At 54.2% G+C, this 23,567-nt stretch overlaps 1 protein-coding gene across 2 annotated transcripts in view; it reads left to right on the forward strand.

The window, feature by feature from the left end:
- LOC106588635 (AT-rich interactive domain-containing protein 1A) overlaps positions 1-23,567 on the forward strand; it is a 171,707-nt gene that overhangs the window by 22,576 nt on the left and 125,564 nt on the right. For both annotated transcript variants that reach the window (XM_045709601.2, XM_045709602.2), the window contains exons 2-4: positions 2,461-2,688; positions 3,437-4,096; positions 4,213-4,329. In XM_045709601.2, coding sequence (XP_045565557.1) covers positions 2,461-2,688; positions 3,437-4,096; positions 4,213-4,329 — 1,005 coding nt within the window. The remainder of the gene's footprint in view (positions 1-2,460; positions 2,689-3,436; positions 4,097-4,212; positions 4,330-23,567) is intronic.

Consider the following 23,567-nt stretch of genomic DNA (forward strand, 5'->3'; position numbering starts at 1 on the left):
TGACCGCCTGCCTCCATTGTTTTGGTTTTACCTTTGTTTTTCTTACGTCTCTGTGTTTGTAGTTGATCATAAAAAAAGGGAGGCTGGTAAATAGCAGCTAGTGGCCTTAAATGTCACCCCATTCCCTATAAAGTGCACACATTTTACCAGAGCCCTATGGGATATATAATAAGGAATTGGGCTCCATAAGGTGCCGGTTTGGGACGCTGCCCTGCTCAGGTGAGAGGAGGTTACGTACTGTGTGCACACACAGTGGATGTATGCGGTTGCCATGGAGATGTCAACACAGGGGTTAGGTAGGTACACGTGGCTGGAGGGAGGGAAGGTGACTAGACAGGACAGATCATCCTAGTTTAGTGGCAGACAGACACATTCAAACTCTCTTGGAGTGAAGCTTAACACTGCTATTGTTAGCTGGGAAAACCGATGATCTTTTTCTGCACTATAGGCTAGCTATCATGGCGGTGATTTGTGTTTTAACCAAATAAAACCATTTTAATACGTCCAGCTTGAAAGTGGTTGCAAACAAACAGTATTTTGCTTTTCCAGCCAGAGGATCGCTAGGGAATTGTGTGGCTGGATGCTATGCACATCCATTCAGACTCAGAGACGGACAGGGTTAAAAGTGCAGGAGAGGTCACAGGAGACCACCTCCCTGTGGGGGGGTCCTGTTATGACCCTAGGGAGTAGAGTAACGCGCACTCTGTCCTTGAACCTGGGGTAGCCCTGGAGAGAGGGGGAGGCCTGCCCTGTGGAGTGGATAGAATGTGTTATCTCCTTATGCTGACAACCCCCCCCCCCCCCCCCCCCCCTCCTCCCCCTTGCTGCCCCCACGGGACCAGTTTCCTCACCCCTCCCCCGTTCGCGAGTGTCATTCACGTAATGCCAAAACAGCGTTATTAAAACAGGAGGCGAAGAGGACTGGTCTCTGGCATGGGTTCAAACACCATACAGCTGGGACCTGTTACGTTTCAGGCACACTGCCCTCTCCCTCCTCTCCCTCCTCTCCCTCCTCTCCCTGCTCTCTGGTCTGGGCTATAAATAGATTCGTATAATCAGGCACTGAGGTTTGGTTTGGGAGGGAAAAACATGACATGGATGAGTAACCATGGGAAGCAGTGAGAAGGTGTTTTGTCTGTTGCTTTGTGTCTGTGTGTTGCCGTCATGTCTCGGGGTGCAAGAGGCTCAAGGTGCTGCTGTCTGGTACTTCAAAGCATCCTCTCTCTGTACTAGCATCCTCTCTCTGTACTAGCATCCTCTCTCTGTACTAGCATCCCTCTCTCTGTACTAGCACCCTCTCTCTGTACTAGCACCCTCTCTCTGTACTAGCATCCTCTCTCTGTACTAGCATCGTCTCTCTGTACTAGCATCCTCTCTCTGTACTAGCATCCTCTCTCTGTACTAGCATCCTCTCTCTGTACTAGCATCCTCTCTGATGGTATGCTGGTGGTCGCAGCCACTGGCATTTACATGCAAAGGTGAACACTGGCTCAGATGTAGAAGAAAACAACAGCTATTGTAGTCAAATTCAATTTTATTAATCACATGCTTTGTAGACAACAGCAGTGAAATGCTAACTTACTTACTTGTACTTTTCCAATAATGCAGAGTTAAAGATAAGAGTGGTGCGATACCAACTAGCCCTCCTCAGCTCTCAGTAGTAGGGGAAACACTGGTGGTGGTATTTCTCCAATTCAGTCAGACTCGGAGACTACTGTATTTGGTACTGAGGCTACTGTGTGTGTGTGTGTGTGTGTGTGTGTGTGTGTGTGTGTGTGTGTGTGTGTGTGTGTGTGTGTGTGTGTGTGTGTGTGTGTGTGTGTGTGTGTGTGTGTGAGACGATGCCCCAGCCATGTGGCTCCCCCTCCCCCCACAGCCATTCCACCCCAGGTGCAGGCAAGGTCAGGCCTGTCCTCTCCCATATTGCCTCTCTCCCCTCCCCTCAGGGGTGTGCTCGCTTCCAGCCACAGCAGACAGACAGACCAATACTTCTATTTCCTCCAGATTATTTTCATAGGAACCTTAACAGTCCCCAACGTCAGAACGTAACTTTCTCTTCCCACTGGCATTCTGATCTCCTGGGCAGTCAAATGCTCCTGGCGAACGGATGGAGGGACGAAACTGGGCTCATTCATTCATTCATTCATTCATTCATTCATTCATTCATTCATGGACAAGTTTTTCCCTTTTTTTTTTGTGGGAAACCAATCCGTCCAGACTGTTTTGCATTCTTTAGCTATACCCTCACTTTTCCCACCGGCGGCATGGCTTAGTTATGACATCTCGTGTTTTATTTCCTGCTTAGCTTGTGTACCATTCCTCAAAGGGTCACATTTGAATGAGTTGCGTTGGTTCAAATGATTTTATTAAGGAGTTCAGTGATTGCAATGTTAAAGATGGAAATAAATGTATGAATGTCCTAAGTTTGGTTTCTTACAAGCCCTCCCCCTCTCTCTCCAGCCCCCCAGCCCTATGGACCATGTAGGGAAGATGCGGGGCCAGGGGTATGGTGGAGCCAACCCCTACTCCCAGCAGCAAGGCCAGGGACAGGGCGCTCCTCCTCCAGGGGCCCAGCAGGGTGCCTCCTACCCAGGCCAGGGCTATGGACCCCCGGGGCCTCAAAGGTATCCTATGGGCATGCAGGGGCGCACCCCCACCGGCATGGCTGGCATGCAGTACGGACAACAGGTTGGTAATGCTGTCGATCCTTCTCTCTCCCTCTCTCTCTCTCTCTCTGTCGATCAGCACACTCTGTCGATCATAACACTGCCATGCAGTCACAGCTTAAACGTCTCCGTTAGTTTAGACACACACACAGACAGGCCTGTTGAGTGTTATTGGCACCCTGTAGAGGAGACTAGTCCTGTCTCAGACAACAGCCACTTCAGGTGGGTTTGATGCAGGTCTTTGAATGGTTCAGAGGGTAAGTGCCCCGCGAGACATCACACAGCTTTTCTTTCCTCAGTGGACTAGCTGGGTCAGCTAGTCTTTGGAGGGACTTGAGAACAATACAACGCCAATGTTCTGTGTGATGAGTCTTTTTACGTACAGAAAAGCCACAAGACCACCAAGTGACATTTTAAAAGGGCAGCTAGTAAAGAGTATTGCTATTAAATCCTCTTAATATTGCCTCATGTAGAAAAATTCATTACGTTTTATGCTAACCGCTGAATGTGGTTGTTTTTCATGAAAAAGAATTTGTCATTTTTTGTGCATTTCGTAATATATTGTATTTTGCCAATTGTGTGTGCAGGGCTTGATCTCAATAGGACTAAAATAACTGTTGTTATGTAGACCAGAGGACTCTACTTGTTTTTTTCTGTGGGCTCCATTAAATGGGCCTGCGGACCGCATTTTGGACAGGGAGTTTGCGACACTGACGTAGATGGTAAAGCGACTAAATCTGTGACTACATTGCGGTTTGTCCTCTCTCTAGATGGCCGGCTTTGGGCAGCAGGGTCCAGGGGGCTACGGTCAGCAGAGCCAGGGCTACTACAGCCAGCACGGCCCCCCACCACACGCTGGCCAGCAGCAGGCCCCATATCCCCAGCAGCCCCAGACTACCCCTGGAACCCAGGCCCCCTACCCCCAGCAGGCCCACCCCTCCCAGGGCCAAGGGCCTCCGCAAGGGGGTCCATCCCAGGCCCAGCCACCCTACAACCAGGGACCACCCCAGCCCCAGCAGCAGCCGGGGCCCCAGCCGGGGCCCCAGCAGGGCCAGCCCGGGCCCCAGGGTCAGGGCCCCCAGCCCAGCTACCCTCAGCAGCAAGGACCCCCAGGCCCAGTGCAGGGGCAGCAGCCTTCACAGCAGCAACCCCCCTCGCAGCAGCAAGGACCCCCGCAGCAGCAAGGACCCCCACAGCAGCAACAAGATAGGGCGGCCCCTCCACAGGCCCAGCCACCCCCAGGCCATCAACAACCCCCAGTCCACCAGCCACCCGCCAGCCACCAATCCTCCCCGAGCCACCACCCATCTCCAGGCCACGGTGGACCCCCACAGCAGCAGGGTCAGTCTCAGCAGGGCCAGCCCTCACCCTACTCCCAGACCCCACCCCTGCAGCAGTCGCCCTTCCAGCGGTTTCCACCTCCGCCACAGGTAAAACACCACCTATCCGCTGAACTAAGTCCTAGGCGTTAGCTTGAGAAGCTTACTCAGGCTTTCAGGGTTCCTCATCTGTTTTTCCTCACCCTCTTTCTTCCCTCTCTCTTCAGGAGCTCTCCCAGGACTCGTTCAGCTCCCAGTCCAGCGCTCCCCCCTCCAACCAGCCTATGACTTCCAGCAAGAGTGGCGCAGAGGACAGCATGCAGGGACGGCCTTCTAGTTTACCAGTAAGCAGTCCTGTCTGTCACTCAACACACACATACATGCACACAATCTACCACACTACAACAACCTCTATCTCCTTAGTTGTCCACTCAGCAGTCATCTTTTCCCAGCACCCAAGTTTAGCATATTCACCTCCTCTGGCCCAGTCCCCTCTGTTGGACTGCTGGCTGTGTTGACCTTGACCTTGACTATACACATGGTAATCGGCTGGAACACACACACACGAGTCAGTGTTTATTGACGGTGAGTCTTGAGCGTGGGGGAAATCACCCCAGTCTCTCCTGGGTTGACAGCTACTCTGACGTGAGCGTTCCCTTCACACTCCACCGGGAGGAGGAGTGAATGAGGTGAGGAAGGGGTTTGGTTGGTGGAGCTGTTGGACACCGAGGATAGATGGGTCGAGAAGGCCACGTTTACTGAACCACAATTCACCTGTCTAGATAAGCAGCTGAAAACATGTTCATTAGGTAAATAAAAGGTACTTAAACAAAACAACAACAAAAAGATCATCCTTTTCACTTTGAAATAATCACCCCTGTTTAATTAGCAAATGCTTAGTTTATCTATTCCCAGATTGGAAACGATAAGCTAAATGATTATGAAACTGAATGGTTTTGACCTTGGACCACTCTCTCTCTCTCTCTGTGTGAAAGAGCGTGACAGTTCAGTAGGAGTCAGTATGTGTGCTTGTTTCTAGGCTTTAGACAGAGAACAAGTCTGCCGGGGAAAATGAGATCATTAATGAGGGGGAGAGAAAGCGGGAGGGAGGGAGGGAGGGAGGGGAGTGAGGAAGTGTAAGCAGATGCCTTAAACAGTGAGAGGAGGGAGAGAGAGATTTCAGTGCCAGTGGGGGATGTCCTCAGGATGTCCCCCTCTTTTCATTTCTTTATTTCTTTATATGTTTATTTCTTCATCTCCGGGCTCCGCCATTGGCCAAGGAGGTTATTTGTTTCCTAGGGATTCCCCCATCGGCTGTGTGTGATTGGCTATGAGAGCCATTCATCTGGCAGAGGTCTGAACCATCAGATTGCTCACTGCCAGCCCTCCCCTACCTTCCCCCCGTGGAGTGCACATGACACAGTGTGCAGATTAGTCCCGCCAACATTAGCCATGCTGCCTTTCAGCCAGACATGCAGCCACAGAAACCCAGCCAGCCAGCCAGGCAGATAGAACACTGGCAGCCTCAGCCATATCATATAGCCAGTGTTGCCTTAGCCAATGCCAACAGATAGCCCAAGCAGATCAGAGCACATTGGTAGTTGATCATTGTTTCAGGTACGTAGATTTAGGATAGCTTAGATCTGTCTTTTAAAATCAGACTTTAGAAAACGTCATTGTTCACACTGTGGACATTTCCGTTTTGGTTTCACCATAACATGATGGACATTATTTAACTTTAGCAAGGCAACACGACCTCAGCCACTGCACGTCCAGACTAGGCTGTTCGGCTGTCAGCACCTGGCTGTCTGTTCTGGTCTGCTGCATATTCCTGTGGGAACTCACAAGCCTAACTGACGGTAGTCAAGTCCTGGTTGAAGAACAACTACAACAACCAGCATGAGAAAGGGGAAAACCAGGCAGCCGGCATGCAGGCTGGCAGCGAGGTTGAAACCAGCTGGACCAGTTGAGCTGGTTTCTTGTTTGTTTTCAGCCGGCCTGCTAACTGAACTACACACTCTCTCTTTCTTACTGTTGAGCTGTTTTCAGCCGGGCTGCTAACTGAACTACACACTCTCTCTTTCTTACTGTTGAGCTGTTTTCAGCCGGCCTGCTAACTGAACTACACACTCTCTCTTTCTTACTGTTGAGCTGTTTTCAGCCGGCCTGCTAACTGAACTACACACTCTCTCTTTCTTACTGTTGAGCTGTTTTCAGCCGGCCTGCTAACTGAACTACACAGTCTCTCTTTCTTACTGTTGAGCTGTTTTCAGCCGGCCTGCTAACTGAACTACACACTCTCTCTTTCTTACTGTTGAGCTGTTTTCAGCCGGGCTGCTAACTGAACTACACACTCTCTCTTTCTTACTGTTGAGCTGTTTTCAGCCGGCCTGCTAACTGAACTACACACTCTCTCTTTCTTACTGTTGAGCTGTTTTCAGCCGGGCTGCTAACTGAACTACACACTCTCTCTTTCTTACTGTTGAGCTGTTTTCAGCCGGGCCGCTAACTGAACTACACACTCTCTCTTTCTTACTGTTGAGCTGTTTTCAGCCGGGCCGCTAACTGAACTACACACTCTCTCTTTCTTACTGTTGAGCTGTTTTCAGCCGGGCCGCTAACTGAACTACACACTCTCTCTTTCTTACTGTTGAGCTGTTTTCAGCCGGCCTGCTAACTGAACTACACACTCTCTCTTTCTTACTGTTGAGCTGTTTTCAGCCGGGCCGCTAACTGAACTACACACTCTCTCTTTCTTACTGTTGAGCTCAACATAGTGTTGTTCCCCATACTGCCTTTATTCTGTTCACTTCACTTGAATTCTTTTAATAACGTTTCCCTTTTCTGTTTGAAATGCATCAGCTTATGCTGTTCCAGTGTAGGCATGGACACACACACACACACACACACACACCCTCCCCTTTCTGGTGAACACATTCTTACAGTAGTGTTTCCCACCAATGACCTCTCAGCTAATCCAAGGTACTCAAGTTCAAATGAACACTACATGACCAAAAATATGTGGACACCTGCTCGTCGAACATCTCATTCCAAAATCTTGGGCATTTAATATGGAGTTGGTTCCCCTTTGCTGCTATCACAGCCTCCACTCTTCTGGGAAGGCTTTCCACTAGATGTTGGAACATTGCTGCGGGGACTTGCTTCCATTCAGCCACAAGAGCATTAGTGAGGTCGGGCACTGATGTTGGGTGATTAGGCCTGGCTTGCAGTTGGTGTTCCAATTTATCCAAAAGGTGTTCAATGGGGTGGGTGGAGGTCAGGGCTCTGTGCAGGCCAGTCCAGTTCTTCCACACTGATCTCGACAAACCGTTTCTGTATGGACCTCGCTTTGTGCACTGGGGAATTGTCATGCTAAAACAGGAAAGGAACTGTTGCCACAAAGTTGGAAGCACAGAATCGTCTAGAATGTCATTGTATGCTGTACTGTTAAAATATCCCTTCACTGGAATTAAGGGGCCGAGCCCGAACCATGAAAAACAGATGTGACGCTTGGCATTCAGGCCAAATAGTTCAATATTGGTTTCATCAGACCAGAGAATCTTGTTTCTCATGGTCTGAGAGTCCTTTAGGTGCCATTTGTCAAACTCCAAGAGGGCTGTCGTGCCTTTTACTGAGGAGTGGCTTCCATCTGGCCACTCTACCATAAAGGCCAGATTGGTGGGGTGCTGCAGAGCTGGTTGTCTGTCTGGAAGGTTCTCTCATCTCCACAGAGGAACTCAGGTGCACCCGGGGGGCTGTGATGTGTGGAGGACTCGGTGTCTGTCGTTGTGTTGGGGGCTGTGATGTGTGGAGGACTCGGTGTCTGTCGTTGTGTTGGGGGCTGTGATGTGTGGAGGACTCGGTGTCTGTCGTTGTGTTGGGGGCTGTGATGTGTGGAGGACTCGGTGTCTGTCGTTGTGTTGGGGGGCTGTGATGTGTCTGTCGTTGTGTTGGGGGGCTGTGATGTGTGGAGGACTCGGTGTCTGTCGTTGTGTTGGGGGCTGTGATGTGTGGAGGACTCGGTGTCTGTCGTTGTGTTGGGGGCTGTGATGTGTGGAGGACTCGGTGTCTGTTGTTGTGTTGGGGGGCTGTGATGTGTCTGTCGTTGTGTTGGGGGGCTGTGATGTGTGGAGGACTCGGTGTCTGTCGTTGTGTTGGGGGCTGTGATGTGTCTGTCGTTGTGTTGGGGGGCTGTGTTGTCTAGCGTGTGTGTTTGTGAGAGAGGAAAGCCCAATTGGGCCCCGCCCTTAGATTCCTTCACACAGGAATTCCAGTGGCTTGCATCACTGTTAAGGCGTCGGCATGCTTCAGTTGGGCTGGTGCCTAGCAGAACTCAGCTCGGAGTGTGCTTGCTTAAACCCTTACAAAACATTACATTTACATTACATTTTAGTCATTTAGCAGACGCTCTTATCCAGAGCGATTTACAGTAGTGAATGCATACATTTCATACATTTTTTTTCTGTGCTGGCCCCCCGTGGGAATCGAACCCACAACCCTGGTGTTGCAAACACCATGCTCTACCAACTGAGCTACAGGGAAGACATTCGCTTGAGGTGTGTTAGTTTTGAGACGCCGTAGCCGGTATACTCTTCCTCAAAATAGACAGAATTAATCCAAGATAAATCAAGAAATCGGGTAATTAATTTAGACATTTTTGCAGAGGAGATGTTTGAGCTTGGTGCAGTATTTCTCACTTAAAATGATTAGTCTCTCGTTGAATGACAAGACTTTATTGAAGAACCCATACTGTTGACCAATCACCGTCGAGGAGACTTCGGCTACCAACATCCCAAAACAAACAAACGTCACACATTGTTGTCATTAATATATGCGCGGACTCTTCCGAACTGTTTCGCCTGGGATGCGTGCAGACGCCTTTAGCAGTCCACCCGCATCTCCCAAACAGACCTCCATGACTTGTAGTGTTTTTTTCCTCTCTCCAGCAGTACAGCTTGTTGGTGCCACACTGCTCTGGAGCATTCTGCATAGCTAGGCCGGGTCACTTTTTCTTCTCTCCAACCCTTCTTTTGCCTTTCCTTTCGAATGGCCCATTTTAAAAATTGCAAATCACCAGCAGAATGTGAAAATCCATGTTCACGTTCCCTCTTGGTAATACTTACAAATTGGATCATACCTGTAAAAGTAGCAGAGATCTCAGAACTTTTAATATGCCCATAGAGTATATTATGATCAACGATATGTAGAAAAATTGGACAATTCCCCCAAATTTTTTTCTTCAATATTCATGTTTAGATTTTTCAATTGTGCTTTTAGATACAAATGTCTGCTATATGTCAACAATCCTTCCTCCAAAATACCATTCTGTGGATTAAATATCAGGAAAATGCCCCAAATCATGGCCCTTTCATGTTCCTGGTTTCATGAGGAATCACTCCTCTGTCTCTCCCTCTGTAAATCAGCTTTTGAAACGCTGCTCGCCTCAGCCTTGTGTTGCGAGCTTCTCTGCTCTGCCTGTCGTTGCAGTATTCAGTTTCCTGGGCGTGTTTCCTGTTGCTATTCTGGGGCTTCCTGTGTCCACGTGCCTTATTCAGATTCCTGGGTTGACTGAGAGAGACAGTTTCTCTACTCGTTTTCTCTCTCTCTCTCACCCCCCTCCCCTCTCTGCGCCATCTCATTCTCCCTCTCTCTCTCCTTCCCCCGTCTGCACATACGTGATTTTTAATTAATGTTCTTGAGAAAATTCAATCTGCTGACTAAGTGTGTTGTTTGGATTTTCCTCAGTGAATGGTTTTGGAGCTGGTAAACCCAGCCTGCTTTTTGCTCTTGTGCACACACACATGTTCTCACGCTCTCTCTCATAAGCACGCCCCTCCCTCTCCCTCCATTTCTGCTGGGCTGAGCTCGTTTGGCAGCACAAAGGCTGTGGCTGACTGCAGCACTATCTGTCCTCTCCTCTCTGCTCCATCTCTTCCCAAGTGGTGTTTGCTTGGAAGGGGAATTTAGATGCACCAGAACCGCTTATGATTTAGTTTTTAAAGTAATGCTCTTTTAGATTAAATCACCTTTGTTTTTCTGCTCTGAGGAACAGTAGTTGTGTCAGTCAGTTGAAGGGCTTTGGCAGCGCCCTCTAGTCTACTTTGGGTTGTTCCTGGGTGTCTGTCATCGGTGGGAGGGGCGTTGCTCTGGAGAAGCAGGCAGGCAGGCAGCCTCCAATTATTATATTTGTCACATGCTCTGAATAGTCTAGTGAGTGAGTAGGGTCAGTGCAGATAGATCAGGTACCATTATTTGACTATTTAGTAATCTGGCTATGTAGCAGTCTGACTATGTAGCAGTCTGACTATGTAGCAGTCTGGCTATGTAGCAGTCTGACTATGTAGCAGTCTGACTATGTAGCAGTCTGACTATGTAGCAGTCTGACTATGTAGCAGTCTGACTATGTAGCAGTCTGACTATGTAGCAGTCTGGCTATGTAGCAGTCTGGCTATGTAGCAGTCTGACTATGTAGCAGTCTGGCTATGTAGCAGTCTGGCTATGTAGCAGTCTGACTATGTAGCAGTCTGACTATGTAGCAGTCTGGCTATGTAGCAGTCTGGCTATGTAGCAGTCTGGCTATGTAGCAGTCTGACTATGTAGCAGTCTGGCTATGTAGCAGTCTGGCTATGTAGCAGTCTGGCTATGTAGCAGTCTGGCTATGTAGCAGTCTGACTATGTAGCAGTCTGACTATGTAGCAGTCTGGCTATGTAGCAGTCTGGCTATGTAGCAGTCTGGCTATGTAGCAGTCTGACTATGTAGCAGTCTGGCTATGTAGCAGTCTGGCTATGTAGCAGTCTGGCTATGTAGCAGTCTGGCTATGTAGCAGTCTTATTGCTTGGGGGTAGAAACTGTCTCAGAGCCTGTTGGTCCGAGAGCTGGTGCTCCAGTATCGTGTATGGCTTTGGTGGCTGGTATCAGGCAGACAAGCTGTGGTTCCTCCCTCCCTGCCCCCCAGATCAGCCCCTAGTATCAGGCAGGCTAGGCAGACCCTGGTCCCTCCCAGCCCCCCAGATCAGCCCCTAGTATCAGGCAGGCTAGGCAGACCCTGGTCCCTCCCTGCCCCCCAGATCAGCCCCTAGTATCAGGCAGGCTAGGCAGACCCTGGTCCCTCCCTGCCCCCCAGATCAGCCCCTAGTATCAGGCAGGCTAGGCAGACCCTGGTCCCTCCCAGCCCCTTGTATCCCAGCACCCCTCACCCTGGCCTGGGCAGCTGCCTGCCTCACTGGGGCATCTGTGCTGAGCTCTGGGACTCTCCTCTACCACTGTGATCAGTACAAAAGCCCCCCCCCCCCCCCCCCACACACACATATAAACACACACACCCTAGCCCCATTATTCACAGCAATCAGACCTCCCCCTCTCTCTCTGCTCTGTATTGCACACAGGTTGCTGCAGTGTGTGTGTGTGTCTGTTGCCAATAGAGAACCTCAATTAGGCAAATGTTTACAAACATACCTAGTCAGGTAGACTATTTATTTCATGAATAAACATGTGACCCATAATCATCTAGAAATCGGAAAAGAACAGCTGAGCAATATTGATTTAGCTTATTATGCTGTTTGAAAAAAACCCATAGCAGTTATAATAGCAATCTGTTCTTTTCATATGATGTCCCCTTCCCACGTTCCTCCTCTACCTTGTCCATGAATTACAATCCCCATATGGTCTCCTGTATTAAGTAGCAGGCTCGTGGTGGTCTCGGGGGAGATGGGGCTGGGAATGGAACACACCTTTATAGAATATTAGGGGTTGAGAGTAGCCTTGGCTAGAGGAGAGAACGGCACCTTGGCTAGAGGAGAGAACGGCACCTTGGCTAGAGGAGAGAACGGCACCTTGGCTAGAGGAGAGAACGGCACCTTGGCTAGAGGAGAGAACGGCACCTTGGCTAGAGGAGAGAACGGCACCTTGGCTAGAGGAGAGAACGGCACCTTGGCTAGAGGAGAGAACGGCACCTTGGCTAGAGGAGAGAACGGCACCTTGGCTAGAGGAGAGAACGGCACCTTGGCTAGAGGAGAGAACGGCACCTTGGCTAGAGGAGAGAACGGCACCTTGGCTAGAGGAGAGAACGGCACCTTGGCTAGAGGAGAGAACGGCACCTTGGTTTGGGCGTTACTGGCTCTGCTACCTCACCTGCCCTCAGGGCAGAAACTAGGGGGTGGGATGATTTTAAATTGAATTGCATGCCGACGTAATCAAGTATCCCCTGCTTGAATATTTGGATATTCTACGATTGTTTAGGTCGACGCCTCAGTAAAGTGTTGTGGTGGATTGTATGGCGTGTGGGTATGGTTGGCTTTATGTTGTACAGCTACCAGTTGGTTGAATGAGTTTCTCTTGATGTGTTTCTGTAACGGTAATGGCTGCTGTGCTGTATGAGGCTGAGGGCTGCCTCTCCTCTTCTACTCTTCCTCTCTTTCTCCACTGTGGGATGGGAGTGCCCCCTTATGGTGGAGCTCAGCCTAGCCAACCCAGAGCTGGGGCTGTGGCTCTCTCTACACCCACACTGGCCTACCCAGAACACCCTACCCCCGGCCCTGTACGCAGGGGACATCCCTTACCCTCTACCCTGACCATGAAGGGTTACCCCAGCCCTGTACGCAGGGGACATCCCTTACCCTCTACCCTGACCATGAAGGGTTACCCCAGCCCTGTACGCAGGGGACATCCCTTACCCTCTACCCTGACCATGAAGGGTTACCCCAGCCCTGTACGCAGGGGACATCCCTTACCCTCTACCCTGACCATGAAGGGTTACCCCAGCCCTGTACGCAGGGGACATCCCTTACCCTCTACCCTGACCATGAAGGGTTACCCCAGCCCTGTACGCAGGGGACATCCCTTACCCTCTACCCTGACCATGAAGGGTTACCCCAGCCCTGTACGCAGGGGACATCCCTTACCCTCTACCCTGACCATGAAGGGTTACCCCAGCCCTGTACGCAGGGGACATCCCTTACCCTCTACCCTGACCATGAAGGGTTACCCCAGCCCTGTACGCAGGGGACATCCCTTACCCTCTACCCTGACCATGAAGGGTTACCCCAGCCCTGTACGCTGCTGTCCGAAGGTGGAGCCACATACCCACAGAAAGGCAAATCTGAAAATAGATAGTTGCTGTGATATTAAACCTGTAAAACGGCTGCAGTACAGTCGTCATGGGACTACCGTGATTGTATGGGTCCAGGTAGTGGATATGCACTGAAGCAGTGGGGAGAAATCAATGGAAGTGAACTCATGTGGGATGTTGTTTGATAGTGAAATGGGGTCATGGGAAAAGTAATTTCACCTCTTCTGAGGAGATCAGAGACACACATTAACCATAGTAAGCAGGCATTACCCATAGTAAGCAGGCATTACCCATAGTAAGCAGGCATTACCCATAGTAAGCAGGCATTACCCATAGTAAGCAGGCATTACCCATAGTAACGGTAACGGAAGGAACATGTACTATTCACTTAGTAGACCAGCACTATGACTGATGTAAACAAACACTGCTGAACGCTTGAAGGTTTTTACCTCTGCTGTGTGTGTGTGTGTGTGTCAGGCCACCGGGCGCTGTGTGTGTAATTAAAGTGTGTGTGTGCAGAGCTGGGAGGGAGGATGGGTTTGGTCTGTTTGAGCTTCCTGTAACAATGACAGCTCCTCTGTATAGTAGCTGACTGCACCGTGACCCCGGCAGTCTCACAGGGAGAGAGGAGAGGATAGCCCCAGAGACGCAGCTCCCTTCTCACGTGTGTGTGAGATCCTCTTTGTTTACAGAGGACTGAGATCAGGAAACTTGACAGGCAGTGAGCGGATGAGCTAGGGAGAGAGGGAGAGAGGTAGCAAGAAAGCCATAGGGAAATGGAGAGGGGGTTCATTGAGAGTCGGTGACTGTGAGCTGAACTCCAGATAGCAGCTAGGTCACATGATCTTACTGACTGCCTGGTGATATCATAGCACACGAACCACCTCCAATTTCCCCTACTTTCTGCTTCTCTTGGGTTGTGCCTGAAATGGCATCCTATTCCCTATTTAGTGCACTACTTTTTACCTCGGCCCATAGAGCTCTGGTCAAAAGTAGTCCTCTAAATAGGGAATAAGGTACCATTTGGGACTGCCGTTGTATAAAAAGACTGTCGAGTAGACGAATGGGATGGACTTGCTGAAGTCGTCTGTAAATGGAATACATTCGAGTGTGAATGGAAGTGGGGTGGAAGCAGGAGACTGGAGCGATATGGTAATGCTAGTAGCTGCTTTACACACAACACGGCTTCTTAAGACTGGACCTTAGGGATTTTAACTTCGTCTTTCGAAAAAATGTACAAGTGTTTTTCTATTTTAGTTTGGCCGTTTTCTCGCTGTAAAAGATGGAATCAAGCTCTATTGAAGTTCCCATGTTAGCTGGAAACACAAAATGGCTGTCACCGAGCAGAGGAGATGCAGCACTGGCTTTCACTCTCTCTCTCCATGTTGCGCTAGCTTAGCCTTACTGCATAACGTATTTGGGTTGTTGTTGGGGCTCGTGTAGGGGTCTGTTTTGTGTTTTTTTGTGGAAAATAGTCTTTGCCCCCAGCCCGTTTACTCAACCATCTCCTCTCTACTCATTCATTCACCCTCCCTCTCTCCATCTCTCACTGTGATGAGGGACCAGTCTGGTGAATGGCAGCAGTAGGTAGAGTCTGTGTCCAGGCATCTAGCGGCTCTGTCCCGACAGCACAACTGAACAAGACAGAGCAGATTAGGGCTCTCTCTCTCGGCTCGCTCGCGAGCTCTCTCTCGGCTCGCTCGCGCTCTCTCTCTCGGCTCGCTCGCGCTCTCTCTCTCGGCTCGCTCGCGCTCTCTCTATCGGCTCGCTCGCGCTCTCTCTCTCGGCTCGCTCGCGCTCTCTCTCTCGGCTCGCTCGCGCTCTCTCTCTCGGCTCGCTCGCGCACTCTCGGCTCGCTCGCGCTCTCTCTCTAGGCTCGCTCGCGCTCTCTCTCTAGGCTCGCTCGCGCTCTCTCTCTCGGCTCGCTCGCGCTCTCTCTCTCGGCTCGCTCGCGCTCTCTCTCTCGGCTCGCTCGCGCTCTCTCTCTCGGCTCGCTCGCGCTCTGTCTCTCGGCTCGCTCGCTCGCGCTCTGTCTCTCGCTCGCTACGCGCTCTGTCTCTCGGCTCGCTCGCTCGCGCTCTGTCTCTCGGCTCGCTCGCGCTCTGTCTCTCGGCTCGCTCGCTCGCTCTCTCTCTCGGCTCGCTCGCTCGCTCTCTCTCTCGGCTCGCTCGCTCGCTCTCTCTCTCGGCTCGCTCGCTCGCTCTCTCTCTCGGCTCGCTCGCTCGCTCTCTCTCTCTCGGCTCGCTCGCTCGCTCTCTCTCTCGGCTCGCTCGCTCGCTCTCCTCCCTCTGTCTCTCGGCTCGCTCGCTCGCTCTCTCTCTCTGTCTCTCGGCTCGCTCGCTCGCTCGCTCTCTCTCTCTCTGTCTCTCGGCTCGCTCGCTCGACTCTCTCTCTCTCTGTCTCTCGGCTCGCTCGCTCGCTCTCTCTCGCTTGCTCGGCTCGCTCTCTCTCTCTGTCTCTCGGGCTCGCTCGCTCTCGCTCTCTCTCTCTCTCGGCTCGCTCGCTCCTCTCTCTCTCTGTCTCTCGGCTCGCTCGCTCGCTCTCTCTCTCTCTCTGTCTCTCGGCTCGCTCGCTCGCTCTCTCTCTCTCTCTGTCTCTCGGCTCGCTCGGCTCGCTCGCTCTCTCTCTCGGCTCTCGGCTCGCTCGCTCTCTCTCTCGGCTCTCTCTCGGCTCTCTCTATCTCTCTCTCTCTCTCTGTCTGTCTCTCTGTCTGTCTCTCTGTCTCTCTCTCTGTCTCTCTCTCTGTCTCTCTCTCTCTCTGTCTCTCTCTCTGTCTCTGTCTCTCTCTGGCTCTCTCTCTCTCTCGGCTCTCTCTCTCTCTCGGCTCTCTCTCTCTCGGCTCTCTCTCTCGGCTCTCTCTCTCTCTCGGCACTCTCTCTCTCTCGGCTCTCTCTCTCTCTCTCTCTCTCTCGGCGCTCTCTCTCTCTCGGCGCTCTCTCTCTCTCTCGGCGCTCTCTCTCTCGGCTCTCTCTCGCTCTCTCTCGCTCTCCCTCGGCTCTCTCTCGCTCTCTCTCGGCTCTCTCTCGCTCTCTCTCGCTCTCTCTCTCTCTCGGCTCTCGGCTCTCTCTCTCTCTCTCTCTCTCTCGGGTCGCTCTCTCGTCTCTTTCTCGGCTCTCTCTCTCTCTCGGCTCTCTCTCTCGTCTCTCTCTCGGCTCTCTCTCTCTCTCTCTCTCTCTCTCTCTCTCGGCTCTCTCTCTCTCTCGGCTCTCTCTCTCGGCTCTCTCTCTCTCTCGGCTCTCTCGGCTCTCTCTCTCTCGGCTCTCTCTCTCTCTCTCTCGCTCTCTCTCTCTCTCTCTCGGCTCTCTCTCTGCTCTCTCTCGGCTCTCTCTCTCTGCTCTCTCTCGGCTCGCTCTCTCGGCTCTCTCTCTCGGCTCTCTTTCTCTCGGCTCTCTCTCTCTCTCGCTCTCTCTCTCTCTCTCGGCTCTCTCTCGGCTCTCTCTCTCTCTCTCTGTCTCTCTCTCTCTCTCTCTGTCTCTCTCTCTCTCTCTCTCTCTGTCTCTCTCTCTCTCTCTGGCTCTCTCTCTCTCTCTCACTCGGCTCTCTCTCTCGGCTCTCTCTCTCTCTCTCGGCTCTCTCTCTCTCTCTCGGCTCTCTCTCTCTCTCTCGGCTCTCTCTCTCTCGGCTCTCTCTCTCGGCTCTCTCTCTCGGCTCTCTCTCTTGGCTCTCTCTCGGCTCTCGTCTCTCTCTCTCTCTCTCTCGGCTCTCTCTCTCTCTCTCTCTCGGCTCTCTCTCTCTCTCGGCTCGCTCGCTCGCTCTCTCTCGGCTCGCTCGCTCGCTCTCTCTCTGTCTCTCGGCTCGCTCGCTCGCTCTCTCTCTCTCTCTGTCTCTCGGCTCGCTCGCTCGCTCGCTCTCTCTCTCGGCTCTCGGCTCGCTCGCTCTCTCTCGGCTCTCTCTCGGCTCTCTCTCGGCTCTCTCTCTCTCTCTCTCTCTGTCTCTCTCTCTGTCTCTCTCTCTGTCTCTCTCTCTGTCTCTCTCTCTGTCTCTCTCTCTGTCTCTGTCTCTCTGTCTCTCTGGCTCTCTCTCTCTCTCGCTCTCTCTCTCTCTCGGCTCTCTCTCTCTCTCTCGGCTCTCTCTCTCTCTCGGCTCTCTCTCTCGGCTCTCTCTCTCTCTCGGCACTCTCTCTCTCTCGGCTCTCTCTCTCTCTCTCTCGGCGCTCTCTCTCTCTCGGCGCTCTCTCTCTCGGCCTCTCTCTCGCTCTCTCTCGCTCTCCCTCGGCTCTCTCTCGCTCTCTCTCGGCTCTCTCTCGCTCTCTCTCGGCTCTCTCTCGCTCTCTCTCGGCTCTCTCTCGCTCTCTCTGTCTCTCTCTCTCTCTCTCTCTCTCTCTCTCTCTCTCTCTCTCTCTCTCTCTCGTCTCTCTCGGCTCTCTCTCGGCGCTCTCTCTCTCTCTCGGCTCTCTCGGCTCTCTCTCTCTCTCTCGTCTCTCTCTCGGCTCTCTCTCTCTCTCGGCTCTCTCTCGGCTCTCTCTCTCTCTCTCTCGCTCTCTCTCTCTCGGGTCGCTCTCTCGTCTCTCTCTCGTCTCTCTCTCTGTCTCTCTCTCTGGCTCTCTCTCTCTCTCGCTCTCTCTCTCTCTCGCTCTCTCTCTCTCTCGGCTCTCTCTCTCGGCTCTCTCTCTCTCTCGGCGCTCACTCTCTCTCGGCTCTCTCTCTCTCTCTCTCGGCGCTCTCTCTCTCTCGGCGCTCTCTCTCTCGGCTCTCTCTCGCTCTCTCTCGCTCTCCCTCGGCTCTCTCTCGCTCTCTCTCGGCTCTCTCTCGCTCTCTCTCGGCTCTCTCTCGCTCTCTCTCTCTCTCGGCTCTCGGCTCTCTCTGTCTCTCTCTCTCTCTGTCTCTCTCTCTCTCTCTCTCTCTCTCTCTCGTCTCTCTCTCGGCTCTCTCTCGGCTCTCTCTCTCTCTCTCGGCTCTCTCTCTCTCTCTCGTCTCTCTCTCGGCTCTCTCTCTCTCTCGGCTCTCTCTCGGCTCTCTCTCTCTCTCTCTCTCTCTCTCTCTCTCGGCTCTCTCTCTCTCGGGTCGCTCTCTCGTCTCTCTCTCGGCTCTCTCTCGTCTCTCGGCTCTCTCTCGGCTCGCTCTCTCTCTCTCGCTCTCTCTCTCTCGCTCTCTCGCTCTCTTGCTCTCTCTCTCTCTCTCTCTCTCTCTCTCTCTCTCTCTCTCTCTCTCTCTCTCTCTCTCTCTCTCGTCTCTCTCTCTCGCTCTCTCTCTCTCGTCTCTCTCTCTCGTCTCTCTCTCTCGTCTCTCTCGCTCTCTCTCTCTCGTCTCTCTCTCTCGTCTCTCTCTCTCGTCTCTCTCTCGTCTCTCTCTCTCTCTCGTCTCTCTCTCAGCTCTCTCTCGGCTCTCTCTCGGCTCTCTCTCTCTCTCGTCTCTCTCTCGGCTCTCTCTCTCTCTCGGCTCTCTCTCTCTCTCGCTCTCTCTCTCTCTCGGCTCTCTCTCTCTCTCGGCTCTCTCTCTCTCTCGGCTCTCTCTCGGCTCTCTCTCTCTCAGGCTCTCTCTCTCTCTCTCTCTCTCTCAGGGCTCTCTCTCTCTCTCAGGGCTCTCTCTCTCTCAGGCTCGCTCTCTCGCTCTCTCTCTCTCAGGGCTCTCTCTCTCTCAGGGCTCGCTCGCTCTCTCTCTCTCTCTCTCTCTCTCTCTCAGGGCTCTCTCTCTCAGGGCTCGTTCTCTCTCTCTCTCTCTCTCTCAGGCTCGCTCTCTCTCTCTCTCTCAGGGCTCGTTCTCTCTCTCTCTCTCTCTCTCAGGGCTCGCTCTCTCTCTCTCTCTCTCAGGGGCTCTCTCTCTCTCTCTCTCTCTAGGGCTCGCTCTCTCTCTCTCTCTCAGGCTCGCTCTCTCTCTCTCTCTCTCAGGGCTCGCTCTCTCTCTCTCTCTCTCTCTCAGGGCTCGCTCTCTCTCTCTCTCAGGGCTCGCTCTCTCTCTCTCTCAGGGCTCGCTCTCTCTCTCTCAGGGCTCGCTCTCTCTCTCAGGGCTCGCTCTCTCTCTCAGGCTCGCTCTCTCTCTCAGGGCTCAGCTCGCTCTCTGTCTCTCAGGGCTCGCTCGCTCTCTCTCTCAGGGCTCGCTCGCTCTCTCTCTCTCAGGGCTCGCTCGCTCTCTCTCTCTCAGGGCTCGCTCGCTCTCTCTCTCTCAGGGCTCGCTCGCTCTCTCTCTCTCAGGGCTCGCTCGCTCTCTCTCTCTCAGGGCTCGCTCGCTCTCTCTCTCTCAGGGCTCGCTCGCTCTCTCTCTCTCTCAGGGCTCGCTCGCTCTCTCTCTCTCTCTCAGGGCTCGATCGCTCTCGCTCTCTCTCTCTCATGGCTCGATCGCTCGCTCGCCCTCTCTCTCTCTCAGGGCTCGCTCGCTCTCTCTCTCAGGGCTCGCTCGCTCTCTCTCTCTCAGGGCTCGCTCGCTCTCTCTCCCTCTCTCTCTCTCAGGGCTCGCTCGCTCTCTCTCTCTCTCTCTCTCTCTCAGGGCTCGCTCGCTCTCTCTCTCGCTCTCAGGGCTCGCTCGCTCTCTCTCTCTCTCTCTCAGGGCTCGCTCGCTCTCTCTCTCTCTCAGGCTCTCTCTCGCTCTCAGGGCTCTCTCTCTCTCTCTCTCAGGGCTCGCTCGCTCTCTCTCTCTCTCTCTCTCTCAGGGCTCGTCGCTCTCTCTCTCTCTCTCTCTCTCTCAGGGCTCGCTCGCTCTCTCTCTCTCTCTCTCTCAGGGCTCGCTCGCTCTCTCTCTCAGGCTCTCTCTCAGGGCTCGCTCGCTCTCTCTCGCTCTCAGGGCTCGCTCGCTCTCTCTCTCTCTCTCTCTCAGGGCTCGCTCGCTCTCTCTCTCTCTAGGGCTCGCTCGCTCTGTCTCTCTCAGGGCTCGCTCGCTCGCTCGCTCTCTCTCTCTCAGGGCTCGCTCGCTCTCTCTCTCTCAGGGCTCGCTCGCTCGCTCTCTCTCTCTCAGGGCTCGCTCGCTCGCTCTGTCTCTCTCAGGGCTGGCTCGCTCGCTCTGTCTCTCTCAGGGCTCGCTCGCGCTCTCGCTCTCTCTCAGGGCTCGCTCGCGCTCTCTCTCTCTCAGGGCTCGCTCGCTCTCTCTCTCTCTCAGGGCTCGCTCGCTCTCTCTCTCTCAGGGCTCGCTCAGGGCTCGCTCGCTCTCTCGCTCTCTCTCTCTCAGGGCTCGCTCGCTCGCTCTCTCTCTCGCTCTCTCTCTCTCTCAGGGGCTCGCTCGCTCGCTCTCTCTCTCTCTCTCTCAGGCTCGCTCGCTCTCGCTCTCTCTCTCTCTTCTCTCAGGGCTCGCTCGCTCTCTCTCTCTCTCTCTCTCTCAGGGCTCGCTCGCTCTCTCTCTCTCTCTCAGGGCTCGCTCGCTCGCTCTCTCTCTCTCAGGGCTCGCTCGCTCTCTCTCTCTCTCTCTCTCAGGGCTCGCTCTCGCTCTCTCTCTCTCTCTCTCTCTCTCTCTCTTAGGGCACGCTCTCTCTCTCGCTCTCTCTCTCTCTCTCTCTCTCAGGGCTCGCTCTCTCTCTCTCTCAGGCTCTCTCTCTCTCAGGCTCGCTCTCTCTCAGGGCTCTCTCTCTCTCTCAGGGCTCGCTCTCTCTCTCTCTCTCTCTCAGGGCTCTCGCTCTCTCTCTTTCTCTCTCAGGGCTCGCTCTCTCTCTCTCTCTCCCAGGGCTCGCTCTCTCTCTCTCTCTCTCTCTCTCTCAGGCGCTCTCTCTTTCTCAGGGCTCGCTCTCTCTCTCTCAGGGCTCGCTCGCTCTCTCTCTCTCAGGGCTCGCTCGCTCTCTCTCTCAGGGCTCGCTCGCTCTCTCTCTCTCTCAGGGCTCGCTCGCTCTCTCTCTCTCAGGGCTCGCTCGCTCTCTCTCTCTCAGGCTCGCTCGCTCTCTCTCTCTCAGGGCTCGCTCGCTCTCTCTCTCTCAGGGCTCGCTCGCTCTCTCTCTCTCTCAGGGCTCGCTCGCTCTCTCTCTCTCTCAGGGCTCGCTCGCTCTCTCTCTCTCTCAGGGCTCGCTCGCTCTCTCTCTCTCTCAGGGCTCGCTCGCTCTCTCTCTCTCTCTCAGGGCTCGCTCGCTCTCTCTCTCTCTCTCAGGGCTCGCTCGCTCTCTCTCTCTCTCTCAGGGCTCGCTCGCTCTCTCTCTCTCTCTCAGGGCTCGCTCGCTCTCTCTCTCTCTCTCTCTCTCAGGGCTCGCTCGCTCTCTCTCTCTCTCTCTCTCTCTCAGGGCTCGCTCGCTCTCTCTCTCTCTCTCAGGGCTCGCTCGCTCTCTCTCTCTCTCTCAGGGCTCGCTCGCTCTCTCTCTCTCTCTCAGGCTCGCTCGCTCTCTCTCTCTCTCAGGGCTCGCTCGCTCTCTCTCTCTCTCAGGCTCGCTCGCTCTCTCTCTCTCTCAGGGCTCGCTCGCGCTCTCGCTCTCTCAGGGCTCGCTCGCGCTCTCTCTCTCTCAGGCTCGCTCGCTCTCTCTCTCTCTCAGGGCTCGCTCGCTCTCTCTCTCAGGGCTCGCTCGCTCTCTCTCTCAGGGCTCGCTCGCTCTCTCTCTCTCTCTCAGGGCTCTCTCGCTCGCTCTCTCTCTCTCTCAGGGCTCTCTCGCTCTCTCTCTCTCTCTCAGGGCTCGCTCGCTCTCTCTCTCTCAGGGCTCGCTCGCTCTCTCTCTCTCTCAGGGCTCGCTCGCTCTCTCTCTCTCTCTCTCAGGGCTCGCTCGCTCTCTCTCAGGCTCGCGCTCTCTCTCTCTCTCAGGGCTCGCTCGCTCTCTCTCTCTCTCAGGGCTCGCTCGCTCTCTCTCTCTCAGGGCTCGCTCGCTCTCTCTCTCTCAGGGCTCGCTCGCTCTCTCTCTCTCAGGGCTCGCTCGCTCTCTCTCTCTCAGGGCTCGCTCGCTCTCTCTCTCTCAGGGCTCGCTCGCTCTCTCTCTCTCAGGGCTCGCTCGCTCTCTCTCCAGGGCTCGCTCGCTCTCTCTCCAGGGCTCGCTCGCTCTCTCTCTCTCTCTCTCTCAGGGCTCGCTCGCTCTCTCTCTCTCTCAGGGCTCGCTCGCTCTCTCTCTCTCTCTCTCTCAGGCTCGATCGCTCTCTCTCTCTCGCGCGCTCGCATGGCTCGATCGCTCTCTCTCCCTCTCTCTCTCTCAGGGCTCGCTCGCTCTCTCTCCCTCCTCTCTCTCTCAGGGCTCGCTCGCTCTCTCTCCCTCTCTCTCTCTCAGGGCTCGCTCGCTCTCTCTCTCTATTTCTCTCTCAGGGCTCGCTCGCTCTCTCTCTCTCTCTCTCTCTCTCTCTCTCTCAGGGCTCGCTCGCTCTCTCTCGCTCTCGCTCTCTCTCTCTCTCAGGGCTCGCTCGCTCTCTCTCTCTCTCTCTCTCTCAGGGCTCGCTCTCTCTCTCTCTCTCAGGGCTCGCTCGCTCTCTCTCTCTCTCTCTCTCAGGGCTCGCTTGCTCTCTCTCTCTCTCTCTCTCAGGGCTCGCTCGCTCTCTCTCTCTCTCACGCTCTCTCTCAGGGCTCGCTCGCTCTCTCTCTCTCAGGGCTCGCTCGCTCTCTCTCTCAGGGCTCGCTCGCTCTCTCTCTCTCTCTCTCTCTCTCTCTCTCTCTCTCTCTCAGGGCTCGCTCGCTCTCTCTCTCTCTCTCAGGGCTCGCTCGCTCTCTCTCTCTCTCTCTCTCTCTCTCTCAGGCGCACTCGCTCTCTCTCTCTCTCTCAGGGCTCACTCGCTCTCTCTCTCTCTCAGGGCTCACTCGCTCTCTCTCTCTCTCAGGGCTCGCTCGCTCTCTCTCTCTCTCTCTCTCAGGGCTCACTCGCTCTCGCTCTCTCTCTCTCTCAGGGCTCGCTCGCTCTCTCTCTCTCACAGGGCTCGCTCGCTCTCTCTCTCTCTCTCAGGGCTCGCTCGCTCTCTCTCTCAGGGCTCGCTCTCTCTCTCTCTTTCAGGGCTCGCTCTCTCTCTCTCTTTCAGGGCTCGCTCGCTCTCTCTCTCTCAGGGCTCGCTCGCTCGCTCTCTCTCAGGGCTCGATCGCTCTCTCTCGCTCTCTCTCTCTCAGGGCTCGCTCGCTCGCTCGCTCTCAGGGCTCGCTCTCTCTCTCTCTCAGGGCTCGCTTGCTCTCTCTCTCTCTCTCTCTCTCTCAGGGCTCGCTCGCTCGCTCTCTCAGGGCTCGCTCGCTCTCTCTCTCTCTCAGGGCTCGCATCGCTCGCTCTCTCTCAGGGCTCGCTCGCTCTCTCTCTCTCAGGGCTCGCTCGCTCGCTCTCTCTCTCAGGGCTCGCTCGCTCGCTCTCTCTCTCAGGGCTCGCTCGCTCTCTCTCTCTCTCTCTCAGGGCTCGCTCGCTCTCTCTCTCTCACAGGGCTCGCTCGCTCGCTCTCTCTCTCTCAGGGCTCGCTCTCTCTCTCTCTCAGGGCTCGCTCTCTCTCTCTCTTTCAGGGCTCGCTCTCTCTCTCTCTCTCTCAGGGCTCGCTCTCTCTCTCTCTCTCTCAGGGCTCGATCGCTCTCTCTCGCTCTCTCTCTCTCAGGGCTCGCTCGCTCGCTCGCTCTCAGGGCTCGCTCGCTCTCACTCTCTCTCTCTCTCAGGGCTCGCTCGCTCTCTCTCTCAGGGCTCGCTCGCTCTCTCTCTCTCTCAGGGCTCGCTCGCTCTCTCTCTCTCTCAGG

This window comes from Salmo salar, chromosome 27, assembly GCF_965601325.2.
Source record: "Salmo salar chromosome 27, fSalSal1, whole genome shotgun sequence".
Taxonomy (NCBI): Eukaryota; Metazoa; Chordata; class Actinopteri; order Salmoniformes; family Salmonidae; genus Salmo; species Salmo salar.